Source organism: Palaemon carinicauda, chromosome 2, assembly GCF_036898095.1.
Source record: "Palaemon carinicauda isolate YSFRI2023 chromosome 2, ASM3689809v2, whole genome shotgun sequence".
In the NCBI taxonomy this organism is placed as follows: domain Eukaryota; kingdom Metazoa; phylum Arthropoda; class Malacostraca; order Decapoda; family Palaemonidae; genus Palaemon; species Palaemon carinicauda.
The window spans coordinates 145966639-145980229 of NC_090726.1; the positions used below are offsets into that span (position 1 = coordinate 145966639).

Below are 13591 nucleotides of genomic sequence, written 5' to 3' on the forward strand. Positions count from 1 at the left end.
CTAACCTCAAAATGAATGAGGACGAGATGGGAAATTGTAGTTAGTGTTAGGGCTTATGTTCTGGTAAAAGAAAAAATGGTAAAAGTTTTTCTCGTAACTCCTGCATGTTTTGATGAATTTCTGGATCCAACGAAAAGCCATAGGGTCAGCGCACAGATATAGTATGGTACGTTATAAAGGCATCTATAAAAAGTAAAAGCCTTAGATATAATTATATTGATAGAAATCACCTAAATATTGCCATTTCTGATTAATAAACAATCAAGGTAAAAGAGGAAGAAGAGTCCATGTTAACGAAGGTTCGGATGTTCATGTTAGCGTAAATTTTTTCAGATACCATAGAAACAAGGACAGTTAACCCACTGAAATCTCGACGAGAATTATATCTTGTGAGAGGAATCACGATTAAGATAGTATTACGAATAATATTGAGTTTTGATATATCTAGACTGATGTAGGATTTTATTCTCCTTATTGTTAATGGTTAATTCAAACATTTTCTTTTAGAATAATGGTATTCATGCATGAAGTTTTAGCTGGTTTAAAAAAACAAATGCACCCAAAATTATTCAAAGGTTGTCTCGGCCTCTAAGCTTTATCAAGATTATATAATGTTGGTTGTTTATTCGGGACTGTATTTTACCTCCTCACACTTTCGAAAGCACTTCTTACATCGTTTTTTACTTACTTTTCTCTCAGCCTAGTAGTCCAGAATCCAACATAAGATTTTTATCTATACCTTGCAAAAATAACCCCATAAGTAGGATATGGTTGCTTTTGATAGAGGATTGATTGATTGATTTAAAGTTTGATAGAGGAAGTCATGTAGAATCAGAATCTACACGAGGCCTCAGTGGCATCATTGAGGGATTTTAGTAATTAAAGATGGCTTCCAAGATGGCCGCCACATATAATGAATGTTAGGAAAAGGCATAAAATCATTCAAATTTGAACTACAATTTAATGTAATACCTCTAAATATAGGTTTTCAATGTCACTGAGCACGAGTAAATATATTGCAAAAATATACAACAGTCAAAAAATTGGTTTCTTCTCAATATCGTATAAAATTACACGAATTTCTAAGAGAAGTTTCCACAGAGTTTTAACTAGACAAATCAATATCGTGATGCTGATGTAAATTGTTGAAATATTCCATATATGTTTTTACAAATAGAATAATATGATAAACTATGCATAAATCATATTTATTGTGTTCCATCGATATAATATTTGATACAGAATAGGACCAAATATATTCAGAATTTTTTACAATTCAAGTTCCATGCACATCACCATGATCAGTGTAGCTTAAATGTGCTAAACACACATCACAAACAAGATCTATTCTATCCATCATGTTATCTATTCGACACTGGACTATTGACTATTTACTTGTTGGCCTTATCTATACTATCTAGTCCATTATTTCAATATACTGCTAGGTGTACAGTTAATAGAATTTCCATATCTCTAATCATCGTTATCAGAATTCTTTGTTTCTTTCATCATCACTACCTAAGTCATCCTACAAGTGCTTCTTCAGTGGATTTGAGCACTGAATTGTGGCAGTTGTAGCTCATGCAAAAAAATACTACAAGCCATATTTGATTTATGACATGAACATCTCCGTGAAGCACGTGCATCTATAGAGTGACAAGGTATCGGATGACAGTGTGACAGGCAGCAGAGTTTGGTTTGAATGGTCAGTTCGCTAACCATATTCACTAAGATCCTTGTTGGGGGTGATTAGAATACAGTACTGCATTCCACAAACAAGCCTGATACTGTGCACGCCGCACATGCAGTTCAAAGGCTTCTGAACTTGGAGAAATGGATGACATTTTGAAAGACCTAAACTTGCTTTTAGCTCTTTTTTGGTTTGCCATACTTTGAAAAGCACATTGGACATCGTACCCGTTTCCTTGCTTTCTGTCATAGCAAGCAACAATAAATGAAACATCTCTTGGAAACAAAGTGCTTATTTCTAGCGTGGGTTCCCCTAACATTGGTGGAAGATTTCCTTTGTTAAGTGCTTTCATAGCTTTCACTTTCCCCACACCATACAATGTACTTACTGTATCAGTCTGTAAGTGTGTGCGAGGGCAGTAAGTATTTGGCTATCTCCATGTGTTTTCTAGCTGTCGCACCAATATTTACAGTAGTACGTTTCAAACTAGTGGTGATCATGAATACATCATTCTTGAGACCCAGAAGTGCATAGAAATGTAGCAGTAAGATGAACACATCTGTCTTCACTCATTGCAAGTATAGTATTTGCATCTTGCTTTGCTACATGCATAACTTGGTTGGCAATAATTACATCAGCTTCTTGATGCATTACAGTCAAATCCTGCCTTCATGTATTTATTCCATTTTGCATTTCATTTTGAACTGGGTCCTGTAATGACAATTCTATTCTGAGAGATCTGATCTTGGAAGCTTTTAACTAGGTTTTCACAAATGATATCGATAATTTGAACTTTGTTGTCCACTACTGTGAGTGATACTGATCGTCATGGAAGTGATGATTGTGCAGTGAGATGGAAAAGGTCCCTGCATTGAACAGATGGCCTCTGGCTTCAAGTGCATCCCTTACGGCTGTATGGATAATATCGGTAAAAAATGAAATGGCATCACATTCCATGAGCTTTTTTTGGGGAGTATATGCCTCTATCACCATTACAAGGTTTTAACTGTGCCTGAAATTGGCCAGTGCACTGTCCAGAGCATTGCACAGCCATCAACAATAGCAACATCAGGTTTTGGCATAGTTTGAGATGATTGATCTACTTCCAGACATTTTTTCAGCTTTGATTTTGATGTGGCTGGGTGGACACTGCCATCGTCAGTGAAGAGGAAAGTTGGAATAGGTGCAAGTTCATGGGCAAACAGATCTTGCAAACTGAAATCCATAGAATCCATAATCCCAAGGGTCCTATTGAAAGTCACTTCTGTATCAAATATTACATCTGAGTATAACTTGATGTGCTTCATTTTTGTTGATATGGTGGTCACAGGACTGCTAATAGGATCATAAAAGCCTTCGGGTAATTTAGCTTCATAGTTTTCCCTGCATTCACAACATAAATGTAGTGCATTGTGAACATGGACTAAAGAAATGGCCATACGTCCTGAACATTGACTGAAGAATAGGCCATATGTCCTGTAACAATATCGAATAGCTCAGGGGGTGACCCAGAGGATCCAGAGGATAAGTGCATCAATGAAGCTTTTCTCTGTCAGATGCATCGATCTTTATTCTTCCAGGTGATTCCCCTTTATGATGGCTCACACTGGGAAATGTTATCCCTCATGACTGCAATGTCATGGACACACAAACTGTAGGAGTGAAAGGTGAGAACTCATCTTTGGGTAGCATTATCATTCAATGTAATTCCAGTCAAAACACCTTGACTGTAAACATTACGAATGAATGTTGATTCAATATACATGTCAGACCATGTTGAGTTTGATGCACCAGGTACATGCCTCGTGGTATGCTGGCCCTGTTGGAACATTTGAAACACATCAGGTGGAAGAGATTCCATTGAATGTAGATAATAAAGACCATATCTCGCATAATTCACATGCAAAGAAGTATGGTATCATTTGGCACATTGCCCAAAGGTGAAGTGGCCTTTCTGATTCACGTTCTGCTCGAGCGAAGGTCATTATAATGAGTGTAGGATATATGAAACAATTTACCTAAAGCTTTGCAGTTACACTTTAGTTGGACACATCCACCATGAATGCATCAAAGTTATCAAAAGAATCCACGTGTCCTATGTATTTGTTCTTGGTACATTTAGACCATATAATTTCAAGTATTTGGGGTTTATTTTCAACAAAAGCCCTCTTAATATATATTTGGTCTATGGGAATGAATTCTATGACCTCATTTATGTACAAAATAAGGTATTGCAAGTAGAAATTGGTGGAAAACTAACAATTTTGTGATATTTTCAAGTTTGATTTTACTTGACAGCCATCTTGGACGCCGTCTTCAATTACTAAAAACCCTCAACGATGTCCTTTGGGCATCATGCAGATTCTGAATCTACATGACTTCCTCTATTAAAATCAACCATAACCTGCTCGGGGGATATTTTTGCGAGGTTCAGCTTTTGGTAGTAATTCATGGCTCGTTTATGAGCACTACATTTATTTAAATTATTTTGTAGATAGTAGGTTGGTCAGGGCACCAGTCACCCGTTGAGATACTACCGCAAGTGAGTTTGGATCCTTTGACTGGCCTGACAGTATTACATTGGATCCCTCTCTTTCGTAATGGCTGGCATTTCCTTTGCACACATCATACACCGAATAGTCTAGCCTATTCTTTCCATTTCTCCTCTGTCCTCAGACACCTGACAACACTGAGATTACCAGAAAATTCATCTTTGCTCAGGGGGTTAGTTACTGTACTGTAATTTTTTGGTGTCTACTATCCTCTTGGTAAGGGTAGAAGAGAGACTTTAACTATGGTAAGTAGCTCTTTGAGGAGGACACTCCAAAATCAAACCATTGTCCTCTAGTCTTCGGTAGTGTCATAACGTCTGTACCATGGTCTGACATTGTCTTGGGGTGGAGTTCTCTTCCCTTGGGGGTACACTAAGGCACACTATTCGATCTCATTTCTCTTCCTCTACTTTTTAAAAAGGTTTCATAGTTTATATATGAAAGATTTGTTTTAATGTTGGTATTGCGCTCAAAATATTTTGATTGTTCATTACTTCTCTTCTAACTTCTTTATTTCCCTATTTCCTGTCCTCACTGGTCTATTTTCCCCGTTGAAGCCCTTGGGCCTATAGCATCCTGCTTTTCCCACTAGGGTTGTAGCTTAGCTAGTAATAATAATAATTATAATACTAATAATAATAATAATTATGATATTACAACCTTATTTTTATTGTGTATCTTACATTTTCAACTTAAAAAAAAAAAAAAAACGGCTTCAAGAGTCTTCTATTAAAAAGAAGATATTTGAGGTCTTCACTGTTAACTCGTTTTTCTTCCAGCGTTTTTTCATCTTCTATGTAGAATTTTGTTGTTTTTCCAAGTCGCCTCCACATGATGGGATAATATTTCTGGTTTAATATCGTTTTAATTGTTGTCGGATAAATTTTTAGCAATGATTCGATTCTTTATATGATCAATTATTTTTTTTATCTGGATTCTGTTTCCTCGTTGAAACGAACTCAACTGAAATAATTGTGCAGCTAAGTAGAGATCTCAAGGGAGTTAATCAAATAGTATATTTTTTTTCAGAATATTGCGACTTTTTCCTTTCAAATAGTCCAAAAGGCTTTAGCTCTTTATTCATTATATTTCAATAATAGTGTTTCAACAGAGGACTCTGTTATATATGAATTAAAAACTATAATACTGTAGTAACCAGCTTTCTAGAGTTGTTTAATGTAAAACACCCACATAACAATAATGCCTGATGACGTAGATTGTCTTTCTGCTTCTGTTTTTTAGCTATTCATATACCTTTTCATTCTTCAAGATACCCGTCAATTGCTTTTTGAATATAGTTAATTATTCTCCTTGGTATTTTGATTCCTCTTAAATTTTAATCATAGAAACCTTCGTTTGATGTTTTTGTTTTGTATGTATGTATGTGTGTGTGTATATATATATATATATATATATATATATATATATATATATATATATATATATATATATATATGTATGTATATGAAAAATTTTGCACATTTAGACGTGTTTTTCATATTCAAATAAGCCATATGTTTTTTATACAATAAAGTCTGGATTCTCTTAACGACCTCGGGATCAGAGCCCCAGGCGAAATCACACAAAGACAAGAGCTTGTGACCGGCCGGGAGTCGAACCCTGGTTCAGCAAACTTTTATAGACAATGACTTACCACTTGGCCAAGTGGCAAGTCACTGTCTGTACATGTTTTCCGGACCAGGATTCGCCTCCCGGCCGGTCACAAGCTCTTGTCTTTGTGTGATTTCGCCTGGGGCTCTGATCCCGAGGTAGTTGAGAGAATCCAGACATTAACGTATCAAAAATAATAGCTTATTTGAATATATATATATATATATATATATATATATATGTATGTATGTATGTATGTATGTATGTATGTATATTTTCCCTGTTGGTGCCCTTCCCTTGGGCTTATAGCAGCTTACTTTTCAAATTAGGATTTTAGATTAGCAATATATATGTATACTGTGTATATATATATATATATATATATATATATATATATATATATATATATATATATATATATATATTTATATATATATATATATATATGTGTGTGTATATATATAAATATATATATGGATATATATATATAAAATAGTTTTTGCCATGTGTTTGGAGGGGCAAAAACTAGTCCAAGGCCATTTGCATGCTATAATTTCGAGACAAAATCCTTTCAAGACGAGGAAAAGTCTGAAGTCAAAGGAGTTTTAAACGTCGAAGGAAATATTTTCCAGTTCCTTGAATGACATGAAGATCGCGTGAATACTGAAAGATCGCTGCAGTTGAAATAAAAGACCCATTTTTTCCTCATGCCGAAGAGAAATCTGACCTTATTTCCATGTCAAAGTCCTCTCCTCGCACGGCCTCCGTGACCGTTACAGACATCTGCCTCCTCACACGGACAGATCTCCGTCATGGGATTTCACAAACACTGAATATGCACTTCTGAAGGTTTTTAATTCCTTTTGGCATGCAGGGTCATGCATCTCTCCCTGCTCCCTACCCCCTTGTAAATGCGCATGGAGCGATGCCCTTACACGAACCGGAGTTAATTGGGTTATCTTGTTTCTGATGCATAAGTGCCGTAGGGTGTATTTTAGTTTTAGAACAACCTTCAGTCACCAAATTATTCCTTTGTTTTAAATATTTTGAGAATGTTTTATGATCGGTTTAAATGGGTTGGCTCTTTTATGACTATATATATATATATATATATATATATATATATATATATATATATATATATATATATATATATATATATATATATATCATTACTAGCCAAGCTACATCCCAAGTTGGAAAAACAAGATGATATAAGCCCAAGGGCTCCAATAGGGAAAGATTGCCCAGTGAGGAAAGGAAATAAGGAAATAAATAAATGATGAGAATAAATTAACAATAAATCCTTCTAAAAACAGTAACAACGCCAAAACAGGCATGTCTTATATAAATTATTAACAACGTCAAAACCAGATACGTCATATATAAACTATAAAAAGACTCATGTCAGCCTGGTCAACATAACATTTGCTGTAACTTTAAAATTTTGAAGTTCTACTGATTCAACTACCCAATTAGGAAGATCATTCCACGACTTGGTAACAGCTAGAATAAAACCTCTAGAATACTATGTAGTATTGAGCCTCATGATGGAGAAGGCCTGGCTATTAGAATTAACTATCTGCCTAGTATTACGAACAGGATAGAATTGTCCAGGGAGATCTGACAGTAACGGATGGTCAGAGTTATGAAAAATCTTATGCAACATGCATAATGAACGAACTATTTGAACGACTGTGCCAAAGATTAATATCTAGATCAGGAATAAGAAATTTAATAAACCTTAAGTTTCTGTCCAACAAATTAAGATGAGAATCAGCAGCTGGACACCAGACAGGAGAACAATACTCAGAACAAGGTAGAATGAAAGGTAGAATAGATTGATGTATATATATAAATATATGTATATATATATATATATATATATATATATATATATATATATATATATATATATATATATATATATATATTGCACTGTTACTTTACAGGGGTGGATTTTCAATTAAAGAAAGTTCAGTGATCATTATCACATTCACACTTGCATGGGCTAGTTTTGGAAAAGCCCCGTTGGTAGTAAATTTCCACAATGCCTTTGTCTATATTATGTCGAACCCTCTACAGAGACACTTTATTAGTCATTTCAATGTTTCTTACAATTCTGTATTCTGAATATTGAGGTTCCACCTTACTTTACTTATTTTGGGACTAGTCTGAGCCATCCTGACATTTAATACTATATTTTTATTTTTTAATTAACTTTCAAAGTTCTTCCATGTTTTCTTATGTTCTTTTCATTATCGTAAACAATACAGTATAATCTGCAGACGTCATTCATTCGTCACATTTCCATCTTAAAACAAATCTTTCCCATCTCTTTGTTCTCGGTTATTTAATTTTGGATTGATTTTGAAGCCATGTGACCCGTTGTCTGCATGTACAGTCTTCTATCCGACTTCTTGCATTAATCAATAAATAAAGATATCAAACCGGCTTTCCGGGGTAACTTATTCTTGTTTGAACCCTATTTAAGTTTAAATCGAGTAATCTGCTATTTACATAATCTTATTTGCACTTCACTTCCATCAAAATCTTTTCGTCATGTATAACTATTAACCTTTTATATCTGTTATCTACAATACCTTCCTTACCCGAGATTTTTATTTATATGTTTTTATAGTTTCATGTATGCCTCGAGTTGCTATTGTTTATATGTTTTTATAGTTTCATGTATGCCTCGAGTTGCTATTATTTATATGTTTTTATAGTTTCATGTATGCCTCGAGTTGCTATTATTTATATGTTTTTATAGTTTCATGTATGCCTCGAGTTGCTATTATTTATATGTTTTTATAGTTTCATGTATGCCTCGAGTTGCTATTATTTAACATATTCTTTGTAACCATTACCTCTTCCTTGTTTAGACTCCTTTTTTCTTTGCCAATTAAATTTTTGACCCGTATTGTACTTTCCTATGTCAAAATTATTTCATAGACTTTCTTGGTTTACTAATTACTGTTGTAACTTGACATTCTTCCCAACATTCTAGTCTTTCAACAAGGAAATAATTATTACTGCTGTCCATTACTTTTTCCCACCACCTCACTATAGTATGAGACTTTATTCCCATCAGTTCCCAGGGATTTTTTATTTTCTAGCCCTTCCCCTGTGCTCAGTACATCCTTAACCATTATTTCCACAGATATTAAGAAATTTGGACTAACCTACCCACCCATATGTTATTAACTTCTGTTTATTTTCTACGTTATATAAATCTCCAAAGTATTGTTCTCATCAGCCCTGATCTATACTCAGTAATGAGAAGAGCAGTCAATATGGAATTGGCAGGATGGAGACCTATGAAAGGCCCAAAGGAAAAAAATGTGATAACTGAAAACCTATTTATTGTTGGAGTTTAGGATGACACTGACTATAGAATACAGTATAAAAGAATATGGAGGACTACGTCGCGTCTAATCGTGCAAAAGGGCTATTGACATAAAAACTCTTATGATGAGGAGGATTGAATGCTCATTAACCTATCTTGGCGTTTATTTCCCATTTTTTTTATGACTATAGAATACAGTATAAAAGAATATGGAGGACTACGTCGCGTCTAATCGTGCAAAAGGGCTATTGACATAAAAACTCTTATGATGAGGAGGATTGAATGCTCATTAACCTATCTTGGCGTTTATTTCCCATTTTTTTTTATATCCATAAGTTATTGGCTCACTGTCTCCCTTTATATTAATTTATAACATTTATTTCTCTCATGCGCTCTCTGCTTGACCAATATCCGTCCTCCATTCTGGTATAGATTGTATTACAAATAATCTCCTTTTTTCGTTCAGGAAATTCCTCATTTCCTCCTCCCACCACTTGGTGATTTTATTTCTTATTCTTATCGTACCATAAACACAAACATTTATGCTTTCTTCCTAAACTCATAACTCTTTCAGCCCATTTCTTCAAATATTTCCGTCTTATGTGCTCTTTTCACCTTTTTATTATATAGATCACCTGTATGTTATCCTGGCTACCTCATTTATTCATCTTTTTTTTTCAAATTATATATATGTACATATACACACATACATACATATGCACACACACACATGTATATGTGTGTATGGAAATTTTCTGGAATAATGTTTTGGGGTATTAGTTGTGTATTATAAATTCTATATACTACAGAATAGCCACCGATACTGAGGCAGACCAAAAAATATAAAAAAAAATGTGTGGCAAAGATTTACTCAGCTTAACCAGCTAACCATCTGGGAAAGATGTTTCCCTGTGGGACGATGGGTTAAAGCGAGAATGTGGTGTTATTATCTCCTTAATGTTTGTGGGGAAACTTGCTGTAGGGTTGAAGAAATATATAATTTGTATACTTTAAACTGCCTATTTTTTCATGGTATTAAACCTGATTGTGTGAATATACGGGTTAATTTATTCTATATATGCATACATACATACATACATACACACACACAATATATATATATATATATATATATATATATATATATATATTTACGTTAATGCGTGTAAATAACAGCAGGTAATTTGGCATGCAATGAAAGCTTGTTCTCATACCCACGCGTTCATTCCCACGCGTGCGAAGACTGCCATCCATTCATATTTTTTGACAGCATTATCCCCTTTTCCTTCTCTGTAGGAACATCGAGGCGAACCTCTTCAACAAAGTCAACGAGATTCAAGAGGATGTCAGCTTGAAGAGATTTGATTTAAGGGTAGCTCAAGTCCATCTCTCCGCCGTCAAAGCCCAGGTTAGTTTTTCCATCCCTTAACCCCCCCCCCCCTCTCTCTCTCTCTCTCTCTCTCTCTCTCTCTCTCTCTCTCTCTCTCTCTCTCTCTCTCTCTCTCTCTCTCTCTCTCTCTCTCTCTCTCTCTCTCTTTTTTTTTTTTTACATATTTTACCCATGTCATTTTAGATATACGTATTCAAATTCCAGGTGGTATTAACCGGGCTAGCTTTCCTGGACGTTTGAAGGTGTTTTATCTGTTCTGTTTTGTGGGATGTTTTCTTTGATTTATCGTGTTGCTCTATTATATAGCTGTACAAGAAATGGAACATTCCATATTGAGTTATTTTTTTATTGTGAATTTTTGCAGTTTATTGGTAAGTTGCGTTTAGTTTCGTGAATGTTTGAAACCTTATTTGTTTTTATCATTTTGACTCTTTATGTGAGTATTGTCTGGGTTTGCATTTATAGTGTTTTAGTTTTGTACTCGTCTTATAAAATGCTTTCCAGTCTTTTGATTTATTTCTTTGGCGTTAGTTGGTCATTTTGGGATTTAGTCAGATTTCACAGATTTTCGTAGAGAGTATCAAACCTATACAATTTTGGAAACTATTGTATAAGCAATAAAAAATAATGCTTCTATTTGTCATGATACTTACAGTATATGACCATCGTCTTGGATTTTACAAAAAGGCTGCTGTAAAAAAGTTTGCATCAATACCTCGCTTTGTAAAATAGGTAACCTAGAAATATGATTTTGACAGGTAAACTACCATTTTCTTGGCCAAGGAATCCAATAGTATCAAAATGAATAAGTTAGACTCTACCACAAACTTACTTGACTGAAACTGTCTAGTAGCTTCGGTGTAGCACGGGCTCTTGAACCTTCAGGAAGCCATGAAAGAAGAAAATATTTCGGTTATTAACACAGGATACTGAACGGACAATGATGATGATGAGATGGATAAAACAGCGACTGGATAGTAGCAAGGGTGGCACTTGTCACCTATCCCTATTCCCTTTTTGTCCTCTACAAAGTGTCCCCCCTTCCCAAACTCCACAACCTCTTCCTGGATCAGGAGGGGTGCTCTACTCGTGGATTGGGAGCAAACCACCATGAGAAAATATTCCTTTCTATTAAATGTTTTGTAAGTGTTCAGACATTAACGTTACACTAAGATAGCGTCCATGAAAAATCCTCCTCCTCATAACAGAAAGGGGCTTAATCTTTTATGACAACACTGATGAATTGGCATAAATTTCTTCATAAGTTCTTTGTTTTGAAAAAATATATGGCAGAAGAACAGTCCGTTTTACATTGGCAGCTAACCATCTCAATGATAGCCTTTGGAAGCTGGAAGAGCATCTGTCATGGATAGTTTCAGCTGGCCATCACCTGAACTCATCTAGTGCCATTTCATAGAGAGCTATATATGAATAGATATAGGCACAAAGAGCATGCTTGTAATGGGTACATTTCAGGATTTACCTTGAGTGGCACACACACACTTCAGTTTCTATCCAAACTTCATCACAAAGGCACCAAGAGTGCAGAGGGGAGCTATGACATGTACCTCTACCATTGGTGAGGGAGCTATACATTTCAGGTCAGTTATGACATGTAGAAGTTGGACAACCTTCTCATTAAGATCACTGAGAAATAAAAGGATTGTAGGGTGATCTTCACCAACATCAGCTTTCTGAGTTACTTGCATAATCATATTCAGCAGAGTTGACTACTCATGTGCCACATCTGTGAGTAGTGGTAGGGCTCTGACCTGTGTCGGTGGCTTGCTTTCAGACAACATTAAATTGCAGCCTTTCCAGCATGGAATATTGCTTGGTGCTTCCCTTGCTTCCATTTTGGATAAAGCAGTAGCAACATACCATTTTAGTTGTGACATCTGGTAGGATCCTGAGATTTCCTTACTGGTGACAAAGTGGTTTGTTTTCTTGGCAAGCTGTGGTTTTAGCTTGACACAGTATAGCATATCAACATGATTTGGAGTATTAGGTAGACTAAGCATTACATATCTTCAAGGGTGGTACATCTGGTTTTCCAGTAACCTTTGTCTTCTGGTATATTGCCATAAGCATTCCATGGATGGTTCCTTTCCATCAGCTATGTCCTCTGAAGAGTCAGTGTTATCCATTACGATGACCACATAGGCACTCTTCTTCAAGAATGGTGGTGCATACGGATCTTGGAACTCTCGGGTGTTTTGTCTAGAACTGTTTCAGTTAGCAAGGTAACGCCATTCAGAACACAGTAATCAGTTCACTGAGAAAATCTCGGCACCTTATTGTGGGTGTCGTAATGAACAATCAGAGCCCAATCCCAGGACATGGAGGTTATCTAATGCATGTTTGGCCTGAATGCTGCTGATTCTCTTCTTGGCTTGTTGTAGACCTGTGGGTTGGACTTGAATCCATACATGATGTTCTGGCTCTTTGTCAGTGCTGTTCTGTAAACAACTTAGGTCCTCCTTTTAGTTTCCATGCTGTCATCAGTTCCTATCATGATCCAGCAGTTCGTGATATACAGTTTAGCTGTAATATCATGGATGTCACTATTGATATCTGTGGTGTTTATAGTTTATTTCATCGGCTGTCTAGGTAAAGCTTGTGATGCTTTTCCATATCACCTGTGCTGCTCTGTACATTGTCTGCAAGGTGTCCTTTTCATCACCATGTCTCTCCATCACAAAATGAACCATGCTTTCCTCGCTTGCCTCTGGGGAATAAAGAGCAGCTTACTTCCTTCTATTTTCATGAAGACGGGACTTCAGGTGCAGTAATGCATCAAGGATCTTTTCTTCACAAACTTTTAATTGAATGTATATTCATGAGTTTCCAAGACTACTGTACCAAGCATATTTGCATATGTGGTTTTCATATCTTCCATAGGTAGGTTGGATATCAATAAGGTTAATCAGTCCAAGCATATTTTCACTTTTATACCAAGGGTTCTTTGCGACCTATTCTGTTTCTACAGTTGCTGACTT

The 13591-nt window shown here is 35.6% G+C and overlaps 1 protein-coding gene across 8 annotated transcripts in view; it reads left to right on the top strand.

The window, feature by feature from the left end:
* The window catches only part of Stacl (Stac-like), a 963585-nt gene that overhangs the window by 267290 nt on the left and 682704 nt on the right, over positions 1-13591 (top strand). For all 8 annotated transcript variants that reach the window (XM_068358813.1, XM_068358785.1, XM_068358749.1 and 5 more), the window contains exon 7: positions 10499-10610. In XM_068358813.1, the coding sequence (XP_068214914.1) occupies positions 10499-10610 (112 nt within the window). The remainder of the gene's footprint in view (positions 1-10498; positions 10611-13591) is intronic.